The following is a 24,752-nucleotide window of genomic DNA, read 5'->3' as shown; positions in this document are numbered from 1 at the left end:
TACTCCAAACGCCCGTGATGTGGCCCGATTTCCACCAATCTCCGTGCACATAACTTTCCTTTTAAATCTGGCATCATGGTGGACTTGGCACGTCTTCGCAGTCGGCGCTTCCATGCTGATTGAATAAACGCAGAAAATGGGAAGACAGGCGGTAGACTAAAACATGAAGGTATGCACATGAAGGAAGCTACGGCAGCTAGGCTAGAAGCGTGTACGAGGCAGCCATTTTTCCAATGCCGATGGTGATATGGTAATGCAGATTTAGGGTCATACTTGATTCCAACGTGGATGCAACTTTTGGACCTGTTTTATCGAAAAAGGGTGCGCATTAGATTCGAGTAAGTACGGTATCACTGCACAGCACATGTATAGCATAGTCAAAAAGAGAAATGGCATGATTATTTGTAGTTTTAATAATGTTCCAAAATTCGGAAGGATTGATGGAAAGAGAAAGGAGCGCACTCTGCAAAAAATATTTGTTAGCGTGTTTGATAGCTATGCGTACGAGCACAAATATCTTCATATGCACATCAACATGCAAGGTTGTTGGTGCATATTGCTAAATGAAGTTTTTCTTTTCTTTTTTTCTTTTATTTACAGTAACCTTTTCAATGCGTTGTTAAACCAAGGTGCCTGTTGTTTGTGTGAAATTTTTTGTAGTGGTATTCTATTCCACTGTACAAATAAAAATTGAGGAATGCAGTGGTCCAAGAATAATTCAAGCTCCTCATTGACTTACATAATCTCCCTTTCTTGTGAACATCTTTGTTCTTGATGGCTGACATGTGGTGTAACTTGTTATAACAAAATGAATAAAGCTGTAGTCACTTAACCCAGGCATGCGTGAAATTGAGTGTATGAGACCAAGTTTAGTTGTTAAAATGAGATCAAGAATGCTAGCCAATGCAGGACCAATCGCAGTAGGTTCGGAAACGAGCTAAGTGAAGTTAGTCTAAGCACATAGCCGTGAAAGATGATGTGTTAAGTAATGTTTCAGATACAACTGTGGCATGTCTGGACCAGATAATTTTGGGCAGTATAATGTAACCCCGAGAAAAATAATAGTGAGCGTGGGAACTGTGATACCACATTGTTCAGCATGTCATGTAATTTTTCACAGAAATCCAAAGCAGCACTTGATGGGTGGTAGCATGGGCAAAAAATAAAAATAAAAATTTTGTGAGGGTTAAAGAAATACAAGCACAAACGGAAATTCCAAACCTTATTTGGTTGCAGCCATATGCAGTACAAAACAATTGGCTACAGCAATAAGCATGCTGCCATTATGTATGTCACACCGATCACAGTGATAAATCACCTAATTTTTTTCACATTCAAAAAGCTGAGCTATCAATTGATGATGATAACCAGGTTTCAGTAAGTAGAACCACGTTGGTCGAGCATGCATCTAAAATTGATGACAGAGCTTCACATTTATTAACATTGCTTCCCATATTGGCAAATAAAAAAGAATGTCTCTGTGAGTAGTGCAGTATTTAATTAGGATAATGGCCAATTGGAAGAAACCAGTGCAGAGGCAGTAGATGCATCAGTCATAACAGTATCATTGCCATCATGTCTGGTAGTGCCAATCAGATTTCTCATCCTGTATCTCCCTGTTGAGTGTTCTTCTATTTTGTGTATTTGGATTGATCCTCATACTATAATGCTGTCCTTGGCAGCCCCCCATTGACTCGATAGACCTGCGGCAGTGCATCACCAAGGAGGTGTCACGCCTGCCACGGACTGAGTGCGCCCGGGCCCACACCTTCGAGCTGGTTGTTGTGGAGCCCCTCAGTAACAGGCACCGTGACACCCTGACCACCACCCGGCATGCCACAGTGGCACTCACGAGGTAGGTGTAGTACCCACTGCCCTTTGGCAAGACTCTTCCTGCATTGCATTACTCTCAACTGCCATGCGAAATTTCAAAAAAATTGATGAGAAGTGCAGATTTTTCAAAATAAGCACTCATTATCCCCCTTTTTTTTTCTAAAATATGTGATGCTAGGAATGCCTATAGCGCTATTGCTCTTGTTAAAAAAATATATAAGAAAAGACAGCGGGACATTGTGTAATATTTAGTCATGTCAAAATTGCAAGGTATTGCAGCCTTTGTCATGACAAGATAACTCGTCATTGTCAGTTAAGGGACCTAATAGCAAAACTGTGATGGCTCAGTTATGCTAAAAATGAAAAGTTGTATTAAAGTTACGATTGTGCAGACTAAAATATTGAAGTGGCTTCAAGTGCCAAATTGAACACAGAGTACAATCTATTACAGCTGGATTAAATGGAAATCAAGAGAAAGCTTTTCCTTAAAAAAATTTGCTGACTTGTGCAAATTTGTGGGATCACGACCCAGTATAAAGTCAAGCTTTTTTTATTATCATCTTCTCCACTCTGAGGCATGATCTTTGGGGCATACAGTGATAGCTACGAGGACATCATCACTTGAGTACTTTTCTAAACATTGGCATGACCTCCAGAACATGCAACGATACTACCGCAGAGACTGTTGCCTGATACTTTTCTGAACACAAAAGAAATTTGAACAGCTTGCTCAGATTTCGCTAAAACGACTGTCTAAATATCACGGTGTTATGGCTATTTCTTCCCTCTTCGCTTACATTGGCTTGCTGACATTAAAGCTATTGTAGTGGAGAGACTGCATTTGATGCTTCCACTTCATGACTGTTAATTATTGTACATATACTATTATTCATAGTGTTGAGGTCATAGAACACCTTTAAAGTAGCTTCTGCTACATTGTTGTTCATACACGTAGTAAGCAGAAGTTCCAGATGTCACTTCTTTTCCATTGTGTTTCTCGGAGAGGGAGGCCTCTTGCAGTGCAGTCGGTTTAATTTTGTGCAGTGCTGGTCTCTTCACATACTATACTGTTTCAGTCACCTGCACAACATATTTGGTAAAGTTGAGTGAAGTGCCAGAGAGACTGGCATTCTTTTGTGTTCACATGCTGCACACACTTGCATGGAAAGCAGTTCACAATTGAGACCTTCTGCATTTGTGAACCACAGCGCACTATGTCACTGAGATGTAGCCTTCTTTGTTTAGTAATGCACTTTAACTTGGCATGTACCTATTACTATTTCTGTACAATACTGGGATATGAAAGATGTTCGTGGACACACATGAACTGGCGAGGTCTTGGGTCACTGTGTTCTCCTAAAGTGGGCATAATTCTTAGTGCAATGAGTAACTCTGTTCTGCATATGTGGTGCTGTAATAGGTGCCATTGGTAACATAATAATCACAAACGGTTTTCTTTTTCTTTGGCATTTTAATTAGAAGATTTGTGTAACACAAGAATATTTCTAACAAGTCAAGGTTGAATGTGCTGCTGCAAGATGTCACCACTTCTGTTCTCATCGTAGTCTTTGTTATTACGGTATAATAAGGTAACGGTAATGCATACATCAAGCTAAAACAGTAGTCAGTGACAGGCCTAAAATTTACAACAGACCCCCACCCACACACTTAGGAAAATGAGTAGCACCTCCTCTCCATTCCTATGCAGTCCCACATATAGTGTAGGCACAAAGGAGAGCCTTCCAGGCTTTCAGAAGCAATGAAGATGTCTCAGTCAAATGTGGCGTGCACAAGCAGCCAGTATAGGTAAGTGAAGTCCAACGTTTGATGCAGCCTGTGTCGCTGGTAATATATATTGAATAAGTGTGAAAAGATTTTCAATTATCTTGGTCAGTGTATCTCTTCGAACTTCAATATATTTAGGAAAGTGTAGGGACAAAGACAGGGCAACCGCACAAGCAGTAATATGGGGGGGTATTTGAAATGTTAATAAAATAATTGTCCCAACCTCCCATCTGAAGAACCTTCTTCTCAACTTTCTGGCAGACCTGAGGCACGGGAACAGGTGTGTGCCACAGCCAAAGTGATGCGTTACTGAATTCCGAGTCAATCTCATGGAGGAAGTAAATAAACTAAGGTGGAGCATTACGTCACGCGGCCAGCCTTTGCAAACCAACTCCTTGTGAGGGCCATCCCCATCGCTTTCTCTCTCGAAAAGTCAGCTGATCACCTGACCATGGCAGACTCTACCCAGTGTGCTTAGTTCCTGGTAGGTTTTGGCTAATGTGCACTTGTTTTGGTACTTCGCCAATTGCTATGAGCACATTTTCTCCCAATATACTTGTGCATTGGTCATCTAATGCAACGAACACATTTAACATCTTTGTTGCAATGTGCTAGTGTGGCAGTTGCACATTGCTGTGGCAGTCACTTTTTGGAAGGTCACGTGCTGAGCATAGCTGGCGCGATGGTGGAAAACATCAAAACTTTCCATGATATGATCATGAGTTGGGACAACTTCTCCTGGCTTTAATTTTATCCCTCAATGCTCCCTCCTAGTTCTTTCCTTCCTCCATGTTCAATCCTTCTCAGACATGAACATCATTTATATCGAACAAACAGTCCCCGCCCTTCCTTTGGATGTGGCAATTCAGCACATCGCAGTGCCTGAGCATGGTAATACTAGTGGGTATGAGCATTAGCAGAAGAGGAAGTTGAAGACATCATTGACTGCTGCATATGTGGTGCTGTAATAGGTGTATGTGTTTCCTTTACAGGAAACATACATTATTTGACATGTCGCTGCCTGGTGTCAGTAGTCTTCTTAGTACTTGCATATGAAAGAAATTTTGTGGGCTTGGGGCAAAAAGCATCTGTTCAATTCCTTGAATATTGGGCACATTGCAACAGTGTAAATTATATGGGAGCACTACTAATAAACCTGTGGTAGAGTGGTGACATACAAATTGGATTATCTCAGCTTTGTGGTTCTGGTCCACCTTGTGATAATGATACTACCTTGAGATAGAACAAATTTGGTGCCCAGCTGATTGCAGTGACCAGTGAGGCCACTGGTCAAGTACGTCTTGACTTGACATACTTTATCTTTTTGGCCCAACTGCCACGTCTGCAGTGCAGGGGTTGTCAGGTGTTGCTGTGACAGTGTGGTTGGAATGATGTTGCTTCAAAAGCACCACTACTGCTGCTGTAGGAATTACAGTAGTGAGCAGGCTGTACTCTGACATTATCTAGTGCTTTTATTTTTTCCAACCTGCTTTGATAGGAAATTCTTGCACGTTCCAGAGATTGGCGCTGGTTTGCTGAGGAAAAATCTTGTTTATCTTGCAGGCACCGGCTTTCTGCAGACAGCAAAGATGATCTGAATGCTTGGTGTACAGCCTTCAACAGAGTGCTGAGCTGCATTCGTAAATGGGACCCTGAAGCGTACAAAGCTATGGATGTCAAGCAGTTCGTGTGACTTCTATATTCTTCCAGCATCAGTTTACACAGCTTGTGGTACTACTCCGGATGTGCATATGCAACAATGTCTCAACTGAGTTTTCTTTTCTGTTGTGTGTGTGCTGTATTCAGTGCTTCTGTACATATCCCGGTGACTTTCTTGTCAAGCTATTCGCTAGCAATGTTTTAGTGCTTGTACAGTTAGCCAAATTCTTCTTGCTTTTCCGTAGATATGCAGCAATAAGATAACTTTTATATAATCAAGTGGCTTTTCTTTAAATCGTGTTATCACGTAGTCATATACTATTGTAGGCCTGCAGGAGGACTGTATTAGTACTGTAGCTGCAACAAAATAGCTTACCCTAGCATTCTGTGGGTTAAGATTATTGCATCGTGCGTGGCAAGGTGACTTAAGTACAGAGTGGGCTAGAATGGCTACATTGCGCACTTACCTTTAATTTTGGACAGAATTATATGTGGCAAATGACAGGCTATGGTAACTAAGCTCCTGTCTGGAACCAGTTACAGGATCATTGCTCAAACATAACTGTGCGGAAAATCTACTTCCTTGCTCAAGTGCCAAACTGAAGGAACAATTAAAGCAAGCATTTGTCTTTTGTCATTATGTGGTGACTGTCCATTGCCTCTGGCATTCTGTGTAACAATACTCTGAAGTAAGCTGCAAAGCAACAAGTTTTTTGTGACTCAGCCTTTTCATCTAGGCATTTGTGTATGCTGTCAATTCTTCAATTCTTTGTGTTGCACAGGGAAAAACATCTGGCTTGTTTCTGGCAGGTTCAAAATAAATTACTACCTAATTAAAGGGTCCCTAAACAGGCTGGACATCTTTGATAATTTGCAGCCCACGAGTCAAGAAGGCCACCAGCCTTCTCGTCTTGCACTCGCATGCTTGCCCTTGCACCCGCAGCAGATCATAAGACCATCAACATGTGTGGGTTGCTCATTCTTCTCCCACTTGGACTCCTTGCACTTTGACTCAAGGCAGTATGGCGGCAGCAACAAAAGTGCATCTCGTGTGTTCATATATAATTGCTATTGCAATAATTTGGACATGGCCTTTTCCAAGAATTTACAGAGGCAATGTCAGGGAAGGCCCTCTTCGTGCATGGCTACGGTGTGCGCTGTTCCAGCTGCAGTGCATTGCCGTTTGGCAGGTCCATTCGATTTGCCTGCGCCACTGTGAGCCAGCTCACGGCGGTGCACGAGAAGTTCAGAAATTGTACAGCTCGATTTCTGTGGCGCAGGCACAGCATGACACTTGAAATGAATGCCAAGGTGCAGATGCAGTGCAGGCGTTACATTTTGTCTGCCCAATGTGCACAAGTTTCAGTGGCCCTGAACCGTTGGTGTGATTGGCTCCTGAGGTGTAAGTACACCTGTGCCTGCGTAGACACGGCAGATGCGGGTAAGCATGGTTTCAACGACGTGTGCGGCCGTAAGCTGCATCATCTTCTGCGTTGCTGCTTCGCACCTGTGTGCATGCACCAAGTCAGCACCGACAGTAGAGAGGGTGAAGTAAAATCTTGTACCAGCCCTGCACCTTTTGAAACGAACGGCAGGGTTTAGAGTGCGTCATTGATGCACCGCTGAAATGAATGGCAGAGTGCAGCACCTCGTGAAGGGTCATGCAGGCAATCGATCGTACCTGTCAATGAAGTTCCACACCTGGATGTCTGCAATGCTGGCCTAGCAGTATTGTGCATCTATTTATTCACGCTGGCATTAAGTAGGGCTGGCCATTGACTAAAGATTTCAACTGGAATAATCAGAGTATTCAGTAAATTCCTTGGAATTGTGGATTTAAGTACAAAGCTAAAATAATCAATATACCTCACAATTTATGTACGTAACCATTGCAGAAAGACATCTAGCTATTTGAGCCCACAGTTGCCTTCAGTACCATGTAGCTATACTTTGTGTTTGTGGACATATCAAGCATATCAGGCTCACTGAGAACGCAAGTGAGGTTCCAGATGTGGAGGCAAAGAAGCTTTTCAATGTCCTCTGTCAGTGGAGAGTTCTTCTGCTCTAGTCCTGCCTGTTGCCCTAAGAAGGCAATTGTATTGTGTTGTATTTTCTTTTTGTGAACTCTAAGGTGGGTGGCACACGGGCATGTTCAGTTCCAGAAGATCCACTGGAATAATTTTATTGGGAATGTTGAAACTGAAATAGCTCCCGTCCCTGCTGTAGTAAGAGGAAGTGAAGCGAGATGCTGAAGCTTGCCAGATTTTGCTTATCTGACCTCAAGCAATTAATCACAATTGAAGCATTAAATACTTTGAAGATTACTCAATAAATCACCTAGCCATAGTGCTTGATGTTTATTGTGCGAATGCAGACTGTGACATGGAGATGCAGGGAAGGGCAGAAAGGGTGAATGGTTTGCAAACCTGGTGAGCTGGCTTGTTTATGGGCCAGCCAAAGAAGGCACCAATGAGCGGTACCACAGTTGTATGACGCGAGTGCATTTGCAGCAACGAAAGGATTGCTTCGGTCGTTCCCTTTGTTGTTGTTGGTTTCTTGGTGGTGGCTCAAACACACCGTGGTTACAGTTCATGTATTTGCATAAGCCAGAATGAACGCGACAAAGCATTTGTTCGGGTTGCTCGAACATTTGAACATATACACAATGTACATCAGCCAGTGAATTTTGCGAACTGCTATCGTGAAAATTCGTGTCTGTTGTTATTGCATTGCCTTGATTTAACTGTTCTACACATTCTAACAGTCTAAGATCTTAGCTAAGGTTACACCTCTAATTGATAAAGGCTTTGATTAAAGATCTCTCGGCAGTGACTCTAAGGTTGACTCAATTTCAGTTGTTACTAGTGCGGTAGCCATGTGCAAAAATGCTAAAATGCTAAAGTAGCATCGATGCGGCACAAATGCAAAACCTTTCATATTGTCGCAGTGTCGAAACAGGGGTTTAAAGCAGGAGGCACAGCAGCAGGTCGCCATTTTAACTATGTGTGCAACCGCGACTTCTTCTTCACTGCGCATTTACAAATACGCTCGGGCACACTCGACTTCTCCTCTTCTTCAATGGAGTACAGGCATGGCATTTGCGTCCCTCCGAAGAAAGCATCGTCCCGATGCGCAATTTAAGCGTATGAGGGCGGTGTATAACAGAACAGAGTTAAACACGCAATAAAAAGAGAAGAAAAGGATAAAAATCAAAAGTTAGTTCAACAGGTACCACATGCACCACCTCAGGCAAGTGCTTGCGGCGACTTGAACTATTGTCATTGTCAGGAACGACCTCGTAATTCACGTCACTCAGGCAGCGGATCACTCCATACGGCCCAAAGTACTGTCGTAGGAGTTTTTCGGAAAGTCCACGACAGTGTATGGGTATCCAGACCCATAGTTTGTCGCTGGGAGTGTAGAAAACGGACCTGTGTCGAAGATTGTATCGTTTCACATCTTGGTCTTGCTGAATGCAGATGCGTACGCGGGCAAGCTGCCTGGCTTCCTCGGCGCGCTGGGTAAATTTGTCAATGTCGGTAGGTGTGTCGTCAAACTCGTGCGGCAGCGTGGCATCCAGCATCCAGGCTTCGCAACCGTGGACCAAGTTGAACGGTGTAGTAGTTTCTTGTCGAGCGGTATTGTAGGCGAAGGTAACGTAAGGCAAAATCTGATCCCAGTTCTTATGATCTACGTCGACATATATGCAAAGCATGTCTGTGAGGGTCTTATTAAGACGCTCCGTTAGTCCGTTCATCTGGGGATGATATGCGGTTGTTTTTCGGTGGCTTGTACCACTGAGTCTGAGAACAGAGTCGAGGAGCTCGGCAGTGAAGGCAGTTCCCCTGTCTGTGGTGATGACTTTTGGGGCACCATGCCTAAGGACGATGTGTTCGATGAAAAAAATGAGCTGCTTCGGTTGCTGTGCCCCGCTGGGTAGCTTTCGTCTCCGCGTAATGCATAAGGTAATCGGTGGCAACAATGATCCATCTGTTGCCAGAAGAGGGTTATAGCGCCGAAAAAAACACAACACACAGCAAGCGAGACGGGACAGGTGCAACTTCCAACTGTTTATTCACCGCGTATGCGAATGAATATAAGGACAAATAAAGAAGGGTAGCAAGAACCACACATGCGCACGAGGTTTTTACAAAAAGCAGATAAAGATAGGTGAGGTACACATGTATCTCACGCCCGTGTATCTAAAAAAGCAGTTTCATTCTTATAAATGGAGATAGATGGGGCGCTAACACAATCTCTACAGTTTCTTTCAATATAGAAGGCCTCCAAAAGTTCACGCCTGTCCCGTCTCACTTGCTGTGTGTTGTGTTTTTTTCGGCGCTATAACCCTCTTCTGGAAACACGCACCAACTAGTCCCCCAACAAGTATTACTCAGTTATTCATCTGTTGCCAGATGTAGAAGTTGGAAATGGGCCCAGGAAATCCATTCCAACTTGGGCGAATGGCTGGCCTGGTATCTCGACCGGATGTAAGAGACCTGCAGGCTTACCGGGAGGTGCTTTGCGTCTTTGGCAATCAGCACATGTTTGCACGTGATGTCTTACAGCAGCGGATAGCCATGGCCACTAGTACTTGCGTTGGAGTTGGGACAATGTTTATGTGTCGCCTAGATGACCTGTGGTGGTTTTATCGTGGCGTGCTTTTCGTATTTCTGTTCGTAGTGATGCTGGTACGAAAAGCAGGTACGTGCTGCCACTCGCAGAAAAGTTTTTCTTATAGAGAACATTGTTCCGGAGACAAAATGACTGCAGTCCCCTGGCATAAAGTCCGGGAACGTCTTTGCTTCGGCCTTCGAAGAAATAGTGGGCGCAACTCTGGGTAGTGGCGCTGCTCTTGTGAAGTGGTAACGGCATCGACGACGCCCGAAAATGCAGCGTCCAGGTCCATGTCATCGGTACCTGCGGACTCGATGGGTGACCGCGAGAGGCAGTCCACGTTGGTGTGCCTCTTCCCTGATTTGTAAATTATGGTCATGTCAAACTCCTGAAGCCTAAGACTCCATCGCGCCAGACGGCCAGATGGATCTTTCAGGTTAGTCAGCCAACAAAGAGAATGATGATCGCTGACAACCTTGAATGAACGGCCGTACAAATAAGGGCGAAATTTGATAACCGCCCACATCACGGCGAGGCATTCCTTCTCGGTAGTCGAGCAGTTTTCCTCCATATGAGAGAGAGTTTGGCTAGCGTAGGCGATTACTTTTTCGGAGCTGTCTTGCCACTGCACCAGTACAGCACCCAGACCAACATTGCTCGCGTCAATGTGAAGTGCTGTAGGAGCATGCTGGTCGAAGTGCGCAAGAACAGGAGGTGCTTGCAGGTGTTGGTGTAGTTTGCTTAAATGCTGCTTGCTCATTTTCCCCCCACGGAAAGGGAATATCATCTCGTGTCAGACGTGTGAACGGTGCAGCCATACATGAAAGGTTTGCAATAAAGCTTTGGTAATAGGCGTACAGCCCCAAGAAGCGCCTCACTGCCTTCTTGTCCGACGGTGTGGGGAACTTTGCCACAGCATCTATTTTGTCTGGATCAGGTCGTACGCCCTCGTGACTGACGATCTGGCCGAGGAAGCACAGTTCACTGAAACCAAAATGACATTTCTTGGGTTTTTACGTCAGGCCAGTCGAGCGTATAGCTTCGAGAACAGTGAGTAATCGGCTTAGGTGCTCCTCAAATGTAGCTGAGAACACTATGACGTCGTCTAGATAAATCAAGCATGTTTGCCGCTTCAGACCTGACAGTATGGTGTCCATTAGATGCTGAAAAGTGGCAGGCACTGAGCACAAACCGAAAGGAAGGACCTTAAATTCGTAAAGACCGTCGGGGGTCACAAAGGCAGTTTTTTCACAATCTTTCTCATTGATCTCGATCTGCCAATACCCGCTTCGTAGGTCCACTGATGAAAAATAATGTGTATGCCGCAGCTCGTCCAGCGAATCGTTGATGCGTGGCAGCAGGTAGACGTCTTTCTTCGTGACCTAGTTTAATTCACGGTAATCGATGGAGAATTGCAAAGTACCATCTTTCTTTTGGACTAATACCACAGGTGACGCCTAAGGAATTTTCGAAGGCTGTTTCACACCATCCTCGAGCATCTTCTTCACTTATTTCTGAATCTCTTCATGTTCCTCTGGAGTGGTGAAACTCTGGCGTTTTGGGGAAGTGGAGTGCACAGGTGAAGGGGACTGCCAGCGATGACGTGGTGAAGCTGCTTGGCAGGGTGACAGCTGATCACTGTATGGGGCGCGATGATCGTTGAAGTGCAGAGAAGTGGCAGGCAAAAAGGAACCGGCTCCAGCACCTGCATGGGGGCAGTAACGGGCAATGTGGCCTGGTTTGCCGTAATGGAAGCAGAGGGGTCGACGGTCGGCTGTGCACCACAAGCCTGTACAGCAAACTGGAGGTCGTCTCAAAGACTCCCGTTGCCACCACAGCACAGGAACAGGCCGTGGCTAAAATGACGTTACCAGTGGTGAAGAGTTCGCGGCACTGAAATATTTATATCTCGGCTATTAATGAGCTGATTTGAAAAATTTTGCGGTAGAACGCTCCCTAGAGGACACACAAGAACTTCCAGCGTATAACCAAAATTTGCTATGGGGCCAGGTGAGGGACCCTTTAACGGTGCGGCCGTGCGAGCGCCGTATCTTAAACGCGTTCAACGATGTGGACAAGTGCGCTCAGTACCGGTAGCTTCGTATGTGCTGTGCTTTCAACGTTCATCGCTCGCTGCTGCTGCCGCGCTTATTTTGCTTAATTTGCTATCACAATCCATGCTTCGCCTTTTGGGTGAAACTGCGACTGTTTTTTTTTTTTGTAACTTTGGACCGTCGTCACTCGCTTTGCAATAAAGTTGTTAGACATTGCGGCGCAAGTTTTGGAAGTGAGGCGTCTCGGATATTGCGGACTTCGGATAAAATGGTCGTTTTATTTTGTCAGATTATCAGGGTTCGTTGTAACGAGAGTCGACTGTATTTGTGTGTGTGTGACACAAGCACAATGAACTGGAATTAACATGATAGTGTGTATTTGTGACGATAGCAGCAGGATGACGATGACGGTATGCTTTCTATGAACAACAGAATTCATGTGATCGAGTGGAATGGACGTGCGAGATGGGTAACAAACGCTGAAGCCAAATACTCGCCGACGGTAGAACGTGGTTTCACTTGGAGGGCACAAACGAATGACATCACGGTGAAACTAGCACAGCCTGGAGCCTGTGTCATTTTGTAGCCATTCGGATGAGTCACGTGGTGCGTCGCTCACTTTGGCCGAGCCGCGATGACGCTTTCGTAGTGGAAATAAGTGTAGCGTTGTCGTACTCGGATACTATGTGCACCACAAAAGTCGGCTTCGATGTTTGATAAAGCGTCCTGGTAACCATAAGAAGAGCTGTAAAAAGCTAATGGAAAACTTGCTTTTCAATCACTGGAAGCAACCGCCACCCGGTGTGCTGCTGCCGAGGTGCCGGGATCTTTTTACGCATACCACGCGGCTCTAGCGCGAGAATCGGAGGAGAGAGTCTGGTTACGATGCTGGAATGATGAAGCAGTACAGTCATTGCACCACAAACACGAGCATATAGCCACCGAACCAAGTTAGCAGACAACTTGGTCCACTGGGTCGGCATGTTTTCATCATGGTAATAATGCATGCCATGCATGCATGCATGTCATGAATTCGTCATTATTGCCGTGGCATTTACGGTAATCATGTCAGTCTGATAGACATGCCATGATTTGCGTTCATGGCATTCATGCTATGACATGCACGTTGTGACATGTCATGTCACGCATGCATGTGTCATGATAGGCATATCCAAAAAACATTCGGGTAAAGAAATGTCATATCATTAAATCCTATGTCATGTCATGATGGTCATGTCAGGTGCCTTTTTTAAAGAAATAGTCATTCTCATGAATGATGTAAATGCGTCGATGGCATTGTGGCCATTTCTTTACCTGGATATGTATCAGGATATGTATTATGAGACGTGTGCCTGACACAAGAATTATGTGACATGCAATTCATGCGATAAGGCATAAGATGACAATTAAGTCATATTCATGTCATCCATTTAAGATATACGATAGAGTATATAGAGTAAAATAAACGATCACGCCGGCGTCATGCCATTAATATTACGCGCTATTCCGGCACACTGAAGCACGCATCCTGCCAAGCATGGAAGAATGCGCCAGAAAGACGGTGAAGATGACGATCAGAGTAGCACTCGTGTTGTTCTGCCATCTAGCCTGCAGCCGTCTCTCTCTGTATATATTTTGTAAATACTATTTCCTACCCCTTTTGGCTGCTCTCATCCCCGTGGCATTTTGGTGGAGGTGCGGGGTATCCACACAGTACAATGGAGCTCCGCAGCGGCCGACGCTTGGCTTTCTCCACGATGGTGGAAGAGGGTTCGGTGCCCACCGAGGCGACTGCAACGAAAACGGTCGTCTTGGCTCAGCTGAAAGACCCAGGCACATTCTGCAGGACTGATAATGTCGACATCGAGGACTGGCTACCCCTGTATGAGCGTGCAAGTAAGAATAATCACTGGGATGAGACGATCATTTTGGCAAACATATTATTTTACCTCAAAGGAACAGCGAAGGTGTGGTTTGAAAATAACGAAGACGAAAATGGGAGCTGGAATGCATGCAAGGAAAAGATGCGTTCCTTGTTCGGCAAGTCTTCAGGTAGAAAGGCAGCTGCAAAGAAGAAGCTGGCATCTCGTGCAGACAGCGACAGAGTCATACCTGACTTATATACAGGACGTGCTTGCCCTTTGTCGCAAAGCCGACGACGGCATGACTGACTCTGCGAAAGTTGGCCACGTGTTAAAGGGCATAGGAGATGATGCCTTAAATCTGCCAATCTGCAAAGACTGGGACACCTTCGATGCCATCACCCAAGAGTGCAAGCGCTTTTAGGCCGCCAAACGTCGACGCATTGCCCATCATTTCGCTCGACTTCCGAACACGGCAGCAACGTGTTCGTGCAAAGACGTACCTGAGCCGTCGGCGCCGCTCAGCACGTGATCATCCGACGTGAAATTGATGCTGTCTCCTGCTTCCGCGCGCGGCCGTACCTGTGACCATAGCTCCCAGATGGTGCCACTAGTCGAAGCTGTCGTTCATCAAGAGCTCCCCAATGCTGGCCTGGACTCTGTGTGCACCGCAGCTCCTTACCAGCTGATCGACCGCGGATTATCGGAGTCTTGGGCGTCCGCGGACCGCGGACGCCCAAGGTCAAAGGCATCCGTTCCGTACTCGCAATCCAGCCGAGTGGAGTACTGCTGATGATCGTCCCATTTGTTTCAACTGCCGTCGTATTGGACACGTGGCCCGCCATTGTAACAACTGGTGGTATTGGCCCTATGGATACAGCCGTCGCCCCGACATGGATCATGGCCGATTCCAGCCCTACCGCGAGCCTCCCCAAACCACCGGTGACGACGCTCCATCCATGCCGTATCGTCGTTCACCATCCCCACGTGGTCACCAGTCCCGTTCGCCGTTCTCTCGTCGCCAGTCATCTCGCTCGCTCTACGTCGCCGATTGAACGACTCCATCGGGAAAACTCGATGTAGCAATATCATTTACGTCATGACATACATGCCATGACAAGCATGTCATGTCATACTTATATCATGCATGTAAATAATATCCTGATATATAACGAGTTAAACGACCGCTACGGCATCATGTCACTCATACCATTTGTCATGACATACGTGCCATGACAAGCATGTGTCATGTCGTGCATGCCTTAGTCATGTCATCACATGCATGCAATTCATATCCTGATATACAACGAATTAAAGAAACGACCGCGACGGCACCATGTCACTCGCACCATTTATGTCTTGACATCGAGGTTATGACATCTCGTGAATGCTATGTATACATGCATGACATGCCCCCAGGCGTATTCTGATATATACCCAGTTGAAGAAACATCATGAAGTAGGAGGCTAGACAGGTACTCGAAACGTGCAAAGTTAGCAAAATTCACTTTGCACCCGTTGGCGTTTATGTTTGTCCCAGAACACTCATCTGTCTTGGATGCGTTTCCTTTCTTGAAAACTTCGCGCTCGCTATTTTCCTGTCAAGAATAGATCGAATTGAATTCTGGGGTTTTACATGCCAAAACCACGATTTGATTAGGAGGCACGTCATAGTGGGGGACTCCGGATTCATTTGGCCGTTAGGGGATGGTTAAAATGCCTCCAATTCACGGGACACGGGACCACAACAGGTCGGCTCTCGTCAAACACAACAGGACCATGGTCGATACTTTAAGCTTTGGCTCTGCTGTCACACAATAGTTGCTGCGATACCCACGCAAATCAGAATAAAAGTAAAAGATCCCAGCGAATCAAATCTACAAACGCAGAGAAATTGAAGCCTGGTAAATCTTACAGCCAAAACCAAACGCTTACCCTCTGAAGCAGCACCATATCACCAGTCCTTCTCCGCCGTATCCACTCAGTTGCAAGAGGTGGTCAATCCCAAGTTGCCTCCAACTTGATCTGGATACCGGTCGGTCATGTCCCAAAGTCTGAGCTGCCGTTGCTGTCTGCGAGTCGTAGGCCGATCTCACCGCTGCCATTCAGTTGTCAGAGTTGTCGGACGATCCCACCGCTGCCACCAGTTGTAGGAGTTGCAGAGGTCGTAGTTCTGGGGAGGACCTTGACTTTTCGTCGGGACTTAGGCGTGCAGGGTTTATTTTCAGTATTTACATTTTAAACAAGAGACATTCGACAGTCTAGCGTGGCTCCCAAATGGAGCACGCAAGACGAAACATACAGCATACGAGCACGATCAGGAGCACATTGACGAGCACTAGCACACACTATCAGCGAGAAATAGCTGCTTATAAACACTCCGTGTTCCCTAGATCCCTAGGTGAGGGAAAAACGTTCCAGTCATCGCAGCCGAGCCGCCTTTGAGCGGGAGTGTTTACACACACGTACGCACAGCTTTCACTGCCCCCACCGAGGCCAGACGGGCTTCGCAGAACTCGGGGCTTACTTCTTGACCAAAGGAGGCGCCTCTTATTCCCCCAAGCTGACCCCCGCCGCGTGGCCCCCGGTTCTCCATTGTCTTGCGTCTTGAAAGGCGTGTGCGACGTTGCCGCCAGATGCATTCCCTTGGGAACTCTTGCTCACAGCAGACCAGGTCGGCGGTGGCGAGTTCAGTAACAATAGTTGGTCCGCCGATCGCGGTTAGTCATAACGGCGCCGAGTGGGTGTTAAAGCGGCACCTCGAGGTCCCTACGAAATGAGTCACCGCAGCAATTGTGGTAGGCTTCCATGGTTCTCTTCGGGGAAGCTCGCAACGCTCGCAGCTGCAGCTGACTGAGAAAACTTTGCCTGTCGGCATCTCTGCAGGCCGTTTCTAACAATGCTCACCATCCACTTTGGGGGAGCTTGAAGATGGACTCCAGGGGAAGGAGACTAGCATCCTTTGCCACACAGCGCGACCTTTACTGCCTCAACCATGGTAGCCCGATATATTTACGCGGGCTTACGTACAGCAGCTGCCTAGAGTTGACCCTGGTTTCTCGGCATCTTGAAAGAAACGTGCAATGGTTTCCAGACATCGAGTCACATGGAAGTGACCATATTCTGACGCACCTGAAGATCAAGGGACTATCTAAATACTCTTCCACGACCCTCCGGCGCATCGATTGGTCGGCGTTTCGGTCGCACATGAAGGGAGTAGGTGAGCAAGGGAACCATTCAAGTCTGGAACACGAAATTCAAAAGGCCATGCAAGAAGCTACGCATAGTTTTCAGCCTTTCCCGAAATATGAAGGATTTGAAGCCGAACTGCAGCGACTACGAGCGATTCGCCGACGGGCTGAAAGAAGATACAGGAGAACTAAATCCATCCATGGTCTCCGAAAGGGAAGGCGGATGCAAAAGGAAGATTCAACGCCGCATCGACGCACTACAATATCAAAGATGGAAATATTTCTGTGAGTCGTTGGATCCACGTCAGCGATTATCTCAGATATGGAGAACCGTGCGTGGACTTCGCGTGTCACCGCAACAGCGTGTTCCTTTCAAATCCCTCGCTTTGCACCAAGGTCGCAGCGAAATTGACGTTGCTGAAGCATTTTGCTCAAGACTTGCCAGCTTGTAGCTCCAACGCGCACTTACACCATGTGCCACACCATATGCCACACCATGTGTTATTCCTGTGCCACGGGATTCCCGCATGGATGTAATGTTTTCGGTGGAGGAGTTTGAAGCGGCATTGGCGACTTGCAGGCGCTCTTCAGCACCTGGGCCAGACGGCGTTACCTATGCGGCGCTCGCCATTCTTGGGCAGAAAGCACGACTCATGCTGCTAAACCATTACAACGAGTCTTGGCGCAACGGTTTGGTTCCACGTGAATGGAAATACAGCCGCTTGGTTCCACTTCTCAAACCTGGTAAATCACAGTTAGATTTGTCATCGTGCCGCCCCATCGCTCTGGCCAATTGCATAGGGAAAATAATGGAAAGAATGATTTTGACGCGCCTGGAATGGTACTTGGAAAATTACAGCGCGTACCCAGATGCTATGGCTGGCTTCCGGCGTGGGCGCTCATCCATAGATAATGTCATCGATTTGATCACGTTTGTTCAGCATCAAAAACGTCTGAAACGACTCACTGCGGCATTATTCCTTGATATGAGAGGTGCCTATGATAATATAGCACATTATGCCATTAGAGATGCTCTGATTGAAGCCGGAATCGGTGGCCGTACTTTTCAGTAGCTGTGCAGTTATTTGACCGACAGGCATTTCTTTGTGATGACCGAGGATGGCGCCACGACTCAACACCAAACGTTCCGTGGAGTACCACAAGGCGGAGTATTGAGCCCGACGCTATTCAACCTAGTGCTCGTTGGCCTAGTCACATGCTTGCCCAACACAGTTCGAGTATCAATATATGCCGACGACATTTGCATTTGGGCGTCTGCTGTAACGCGACTGCAGGTACGAGCACGGCTGCACAAGGCAGCTATGTTAGCATCACTGTACTTGCGAAAACAGAACTTAGAGCTGTATTCAGAGAAATGCTGCCTTGTTACATTCACTCGGTAGGCAATGAAGCGTTACGCTGTAAAGGTCAATGGGCAAGCAGTTGCAAATGCACGGAAACACCGCTTCTTAGGGGTAATTATCGACCGCGACCTATCATGGAGCCCGCACATTTCATACCTAAAGAGGAGGTTGATGAAAATAATACATCTCAAATTTCTCGGCGGAAGCTCATGGGACACATCGGTGCGGTCAATGCTGCAGCTTTATAACGCCTTGTTCCTCGGTTTCGCAAGGTACAGCCTTCATGTGCTTGGTAACAGCTGCAAAACAAACCTGCGTGTACTCCAGGGACTACAAGCTCAAACCTTGAGGACGTGTCTCGGTCTTCCGAGGTGTGCGTCTACAGCGGCAACGATTGTCATAGCACAAGATTACACAATATCAACATACTTGGCAACCGATGCTCTCAGGGCGCATATTCGGCACGTTGCCCGACTACCTTCTCACCATCTCGCCGCTCTACCCGCAGAAAGGCCACACGCAACTTTCAGTCGTATAATTGTCGCCAAGCGTACCTCACTGCCATCGAACTTCGTGCCTGCAGCAAGACCATCCTTACCTTTATGGTGCCTGCACAGACCTGAAATACGTCTCACCATCCCAGGAATCATGAAGAAAGCCAACATGCCGTCGTTTGCCCTGAAGCAAGCCACATTAGAACTTTTACACGAGGTGCACATTGGCCGCGTACACGTTTACATCGATGGCTCAGTCACATCTGCAAGTTCAGCTGCCGCTGTGGTGATACCAACAAGATCCGTCAAAATACAGCTAAAAACGTCACATGTATGTTCAACGACAGCTGCTGAACTGGTGGCCCTGCGTGAGGCTCTCCATGTCATTCAGGAGGAACCACCCCATGCATGGTCAGTCTTCTGTGATTCCAAGGCAGCCCTACAGAGTGTACTCTCAGCACTGCGCCATGGATCACATGAGCAGCTCGTCGCAGTGATCAGAGAAGTCCACCATCGCATAGTTGACGAAGGACACGATATAATATATCAGTGGTTGCCTAGTCACTGTGGAATACATGGCAATTATCGAGCAGACGCAGCTGCCCGATCTGCCTATGACAGCGTCAACTGCGTTGCCATTCCTCTTTCGAGAGCCGACGCAGCGAAAAACCTTTCCGCACTTGCGCGTCACCTGCTGCTTCATCTGGGTTGGACTTCATCTGAGTTCACAAGTGCACGCCTTCATACCCTGGACCCTAATTTACAGCTCCGTATTCCGCCCGAGCTTTCACGACGTGACTGCACCCTTCTAGTCCGACTATGGCTTGGAGTAGCATTTTCAAATGCGTACTCTTTTTTATCGGAATGTCCAACAGCCCACTATGTGACTTCTGCGGGTGCAATGAAACAATCGAGCACCTTCTTTGTCAGTGCTCTCGTTTCAACCCGCAAAGAGCAGTCCTCCCAGCCACCCTAGACAAACTGGACAAGCGCCCAATGACAAGATCCTTGGAAACTGGCCTACGCGAACATAAGCGCGATCCGCTATGAAGGCGCTGCTGCGGTACTTGAAAGACACGGGACTTTTTGACAGATTGTGACTGTACACTCTGTGACGTAGGATTGTACGGTGACACTGTGTAAGACTAGGAACGTCTTTGCGGGCTGCGTGACAGTGCCCACAGAAACAGTTCGTGTGTACGTGCGTGTACGTGCGTGTGTAGTTTTCTTTTTCCTTTTTTAATCCTTCTTTCTCTCACCTATCGCATCCCCTTGCCCCTCCCCCAGTTCAGGGTAGCCAACCGGAGATAATCTCTGGTTAACCTCGCTGTCTTTCCTTTGCCTTTCTCTCTCTCTCTCTCTGTCAAAAATGCTGTCGCGCTGACAACGCACGTGTCATTTATGATCTGGAAGTACCGGGCGCGCAGCGTCAAAGAAAGGAAAGGCACATAAGATGACTATTATTGTTCACATAAAAAAATTTGCATCCTTCCGGGCTTGTCGCTAAATTATTACCATCATCGGTCTTGCTTGCTTTTTCTTTCCTGAAATTTCAGGCTAGCTGTTTCACTGTCAAGAACGCTGCTGTATCATGCTGATAACGCTCACGCATCTTGTGACCTGGATAAGCTGGAAGTACCGGGCGCGCAACGTTAAGGAAAGACCTGTCAAGAATGCTGTCACGTACGCTGATAGCGCACATGCCGTTTGCGACCTGGACGTACCGGGCGCCCAGCGTTAAAGAAGGGAAGGGCACGTACAATGGCAATTATTGTTCACTCTAAAGAAAGTTCCCGGTTTGTCGCCAAACGATGCCCATCAACGGTCTTTCTTGCGTATTCTTTCTCGAAAACTCTGACTAGCCGCTTCACTGTCAAGAACGCTGCTGTATCATGCTGATAACACGCACACATCTTGTGACCTGGATGAGTTGGAAGTACCGGGCGTGCAACCTTAAGGAAAGGCATGCAAAATGACCTGTCGCGAATTCTCTGTTACGCTGATAAGGCGCATGCATGCCGTTTGCGACCTGGAAGCACCGGGCGCGCACCATTAGAGAAAGGAAAGATGCGCAAGGTAGATGACGATTACTGTTTGGGGACAGATAAGCCCCGTAGGGTGCAAACTTTTTTGGGTGTAGACGAAGGGGGCAGCGATAAATTCTGACCTGCACTGAGCGTCGGCATGCAGCGTGTGCCAGTACTCCACCACCCGATGACCATGCTTGTGTGCCAACCCGGCAGCCATAGAGTGCGCTTGCAGCTACTGACTGTCGAATTACGCCACACTGACGAATTCACCATTCCGCCACTTCTGATGGCAGAATTCGAGCACACGTATGTACTGTCGCGCGAGAGATTTGTGGCATCTGGAGGTATGGTTTAGAATTCTGTGGCGTAGGGTGGTTTAGAATGGTTTGGTTTTAGAATGCTGTCGCGTTTCTCCGTCCAAATGTGGCGCGGTTGCGAGGCGCATTCGTCGCCAAATTCCGCTGCGCGTCTCTTGTCGAGATGCGCTGTTTCGTTTTGCTCTTTTAGGAAAAGCTCTTAAAGATGCTGTTAGAGGACAGCAAACAAGAAATATTTTGAGGTTTTACGTGCCAAAACTGCGATCTGATCGTGAGACCGGCTTGCTACAGCTTCGCGTTTAGACAGACTCCCGCTGTGCATGGAATCTGCATGATATTGGAGCGAACGGCCTGATCTAGGCTCCGTGGAGTAAACGAGTGGAGAAGCACAGGTGTGCCGCCCTTGTCATGGCTACCATTGTCACGCTGTCGTCCTACTGCCGTCGTCGCGCGTTCGTTGTCACGCTGTCGTGGTTCTGTCGTCGTCGCGCCCTTATCGTCACTGTCGTTATACGCTGTCATGCCGCCTGCATAAACAAGTCGAGGATAATTTGTGCAGCCACGCATTATCAAACACCTTTATCGACGTCAGTAGTAGTGTAGCGTGTGCATTTGATCTCTGCGGTCCGCACAAGCTATTCGCTTACTTTGTCCTCGCTATAATTTACAGAGACATTCGCTCGCAATCGCGATAGCGCGCTTTGACCACCGAAGACCTCTAACAGAGGAACTTATTTTAAAATGCCGCCATCACAAGCCATCGCAGTAGAGGGCGACGAGGGCAATGTTGCAGTTTTTAAAGGCAACAGAATTGGACAGGCGACTGTAGCCTGAACAGATGTTTATAGTACTGCAAGTGCTACTGTGCTGTGCGGTGACAGTATGCGGCGACAGTGACCGAATGTGAGTGTATGTCTTTGCTCCTTTCTGTCTTTATCTCTACTTTGTTATCACTTTACCTCCCTCCCCTCTCTCCCCAGCGTAGGGTAGCAAACCGGATCTTCCCCTCTGGTTAACCTCCCTGCCTTTCCCCTTTCCTCTCTCTCTCTCTCTTGACAATCATCTTCGATGGTTTCTGCAACGATTTTTGGTGTGACCTATGATTGCATCGTTGCCGACACGTTATATGTGCCACAGGTAAGCGGAACGTAAATAGGGTATCCCAGCTAATGTTAGCCAAGCTGTTGAGAGATAAAAGAAATTTAAATTTGTGGTTTTATGTGCCAAAACTACAAGGTTGTTATGAAGAACGCCGTAGTAGAGGACTCGGGATTAATTTTGACCACTTGTGGTTCTTTAACGTGCACCCAATCCACGGGTGTTTTCACTTTTTGCCGAAATGTTAAGGGCGTGACTTTGGCGACAAAATTTCAGTTAGGATATTGTTATTAAGGAAAAATGGTAATGTGTGTCCTCGTGGTCACCAGTTTTCAATAAATCAACGATACATTTCTTTTGTACGGCATAAAAGCGTTTCGAATTGCTCTTTCTTGCGGTGCTCCAAACCAGAATGCAGTATTGGGGGCGAGGACTTACGGAGTCGCCATCTGTCGGAAGCGCCTCCCTTGCGTAGTATGAGGGATCAGGCGGCGCGCTCCTCATAGGTTTCGCTTACGGCGCTCAATAAAAACACCACGCGGCAGCCCTCCTGGGCATTTATGTAAGTAATCTCAAAGCGAAGGAGGTTTTTGACTGTCGGTACAATAATCTTCGGCACACTGAAAGCACAGAATCCTTTACAGACGCTATCTCTTTGAATACGTACAATGAATGCCACTGCGCGCGGTCGTCGCCGTGGATTTGATTGATTGATTGATTGAAAACTTTATTATTTCACCGAGCTGGGATACCCGCCTCTTAACCCAGACGTAGGAAGAGGGGTGGGGAGGGGGAGGACGAAGCGGTCCCCACGCGTTGAGGACGGTGAGTCTTCACGGCCTCAACGGCCAGGCGGATTGCTCGACGCTGGTCGTCTTCAACCTCGCTAGGGAGCAAGGCCTTTCAGGCTTCTCTACTGTCAATGTATTCTTTGGCCCCTGCGGATCCAGCGCACTCCCATATTATATTGTCTAGCGTACCTTTTTGCTTACAAATTTTGCAGAGGGCGTCGTTATAGTTCCTCGTCTGTGTTAAGTAGATCCCGAACCGGCTTCTTGGGGGAAAGGTAGGCAAACGCTGAGAGTACGCTATGTTAAGTTTGTTCTTATAGTGGGGTTGTCTGTATAAACAAATGGAGCATAACAGAATGAAGCCTCAATGCAGCGATCGCACGGGTTCGCAGCGACCGAGTGCGCGTCTGCATGCATGTCGGCGTACAATGTTTTGCTTTCACTGTGAGCGCGTTTTCGCACCGTGCCGTGAGTTTAAGGCAGCAGCAGCATAGGAGCATTTGACAGTACACTAGCAACCATTGTTGCGTGTACGCTATCAGAACTGTTCAAAAATAATTTCGTTATAGAGACTCCGACGCCTACGGCGACTGTGATGTGCCGTGCGACGATTCAATTTTTAATTGTCTTCTAAATTGTTGGACATTTCAATATTACTTCTCAAGTTGCGTCGCACTGTATGTTTATCGGTCTTCTCAGCGTGCGCTTTCCCTCTGCTTATTTTTCATAATCAAGTGCATTAATTCATAACACAAACATGACCATATGCCATGCCTTTTGTTAATGTGCGTCTTGCCGCTCCCTTTTCGTTCCAGTGAACTTGTAATACCTAGCATGAACAAGTTCATAGACCAAACCGTCATGACATTAGCCGGGCAGCAGGTGCGGACGAGCGTCTCAGTGCGCGTTTCCTGCTACTCACCGAACATCGCAGTCCCGGCTCCGTAGCAGAAATCTCCTGTGCTTGCTGCATACTCGAGTTGCAGCCGATGGCTGTCCGCCAGTTCTAAGTTTCGGGAGCCAAGCTTCACGCAGCTCCTTGTCCTGCGGCTACGTGTGTCTAAGGCTAACACCGGGCTCCGTTGCGTACGTCTGGCACTGCGGCACCGAGCAGTAGCCTACCATGCAGCACGCCTCCAAAGGCAGCCGCTACCTATTATAGCACTTTCAAATGTTGTCAAGCAGATATACAAGGCGGTAAAGCCTCACCACTTAATCAGAACCACAGCACAGCTGGGACTTTAAACTTTTGTTTTCAGCTCGCTTCGGCGCTTCCGAAGCAGCCGACGCGGCCGCTGTGTCCACGTAATCCCTCATGCACGCCGACGGTGGCGCCATCTTTTCCAGTGGTGCTCGAGATCGCCCCCAATAATGTAGACATGAGAATTAAGATTAACGAGCAATAAAGCTGACGCTTAAACCACGATGGTATAATATCGCATTCTCCTAAGCATGCCTGCTATTTATGATGAATCACAACATAAAGCGGTGATAATATTGTGCCCAGTACAAGTGTTCGTGGAAACGAATTCCTCAGAACGTCTGTGACGACACCCGACTCGAAGGCTTGCCCTCAAACACTGGTTCGCAAGAGCTGTTACTGTATTTCTTTTTTAGCAACACTGACGCGACATTGCGCGATTCATGGCGACAGCGA

General features: G+C 47.2%; 1 protein-coding gene across 5 annotated transcripts in view; it reads left to right on the top strand.

The window, feature by feature from the left end:
• Nucleotides 1-5,914, top strand: part of LOC142572858 (uncharacterized) — a 72,112-nt gene extending 66,198 nt beyond the window's left edge. For all 5 annotated transcript variants that reach the window (XM_075682269.1, XM_075682270.1, XM_075682266.1 and 2 more), the window contains 2 exons: nucleotides 1,683-1,855; nucleotides 5,182-5,914. In XM_075682269.1, coding sequence (XP_075538384.1) covers nucleotides 1,683-1,855; nucleotides 5,182-5,311 — 303 coding nt within the window. In that variant the 3' untranslated portion in view covers nucleotides 5,312-5,914. The remainder of the gene's footprint in view (nucleotides 1-1,682; nucleotides 1,856-5,181) is intronic.
• The last annotated feature ends 18,838 nt before the right edge of the window (nucleotides 5,915-24,752 follow it).

Source organism: Dermacentor variabilis, chromosome 2 (assembly GCF_050947875.1).
Source record: "Dermacentor variabilis isolate Ectoservices chromosome 2, ASM5094787v1, whole genome shotgun sequence".
Lineage (NCBI taxonomy): Eukaryota > Metazoa > Arthropoda > Arachnida > Ixodida > Ixodidae > Dermacentor > Dermacentor variabilis.
The sequence above is the reverse complement of the archived record's forward strand: the minus strand, read 5'-3'. Positions and strand labels throughout refer to the sequence as shown.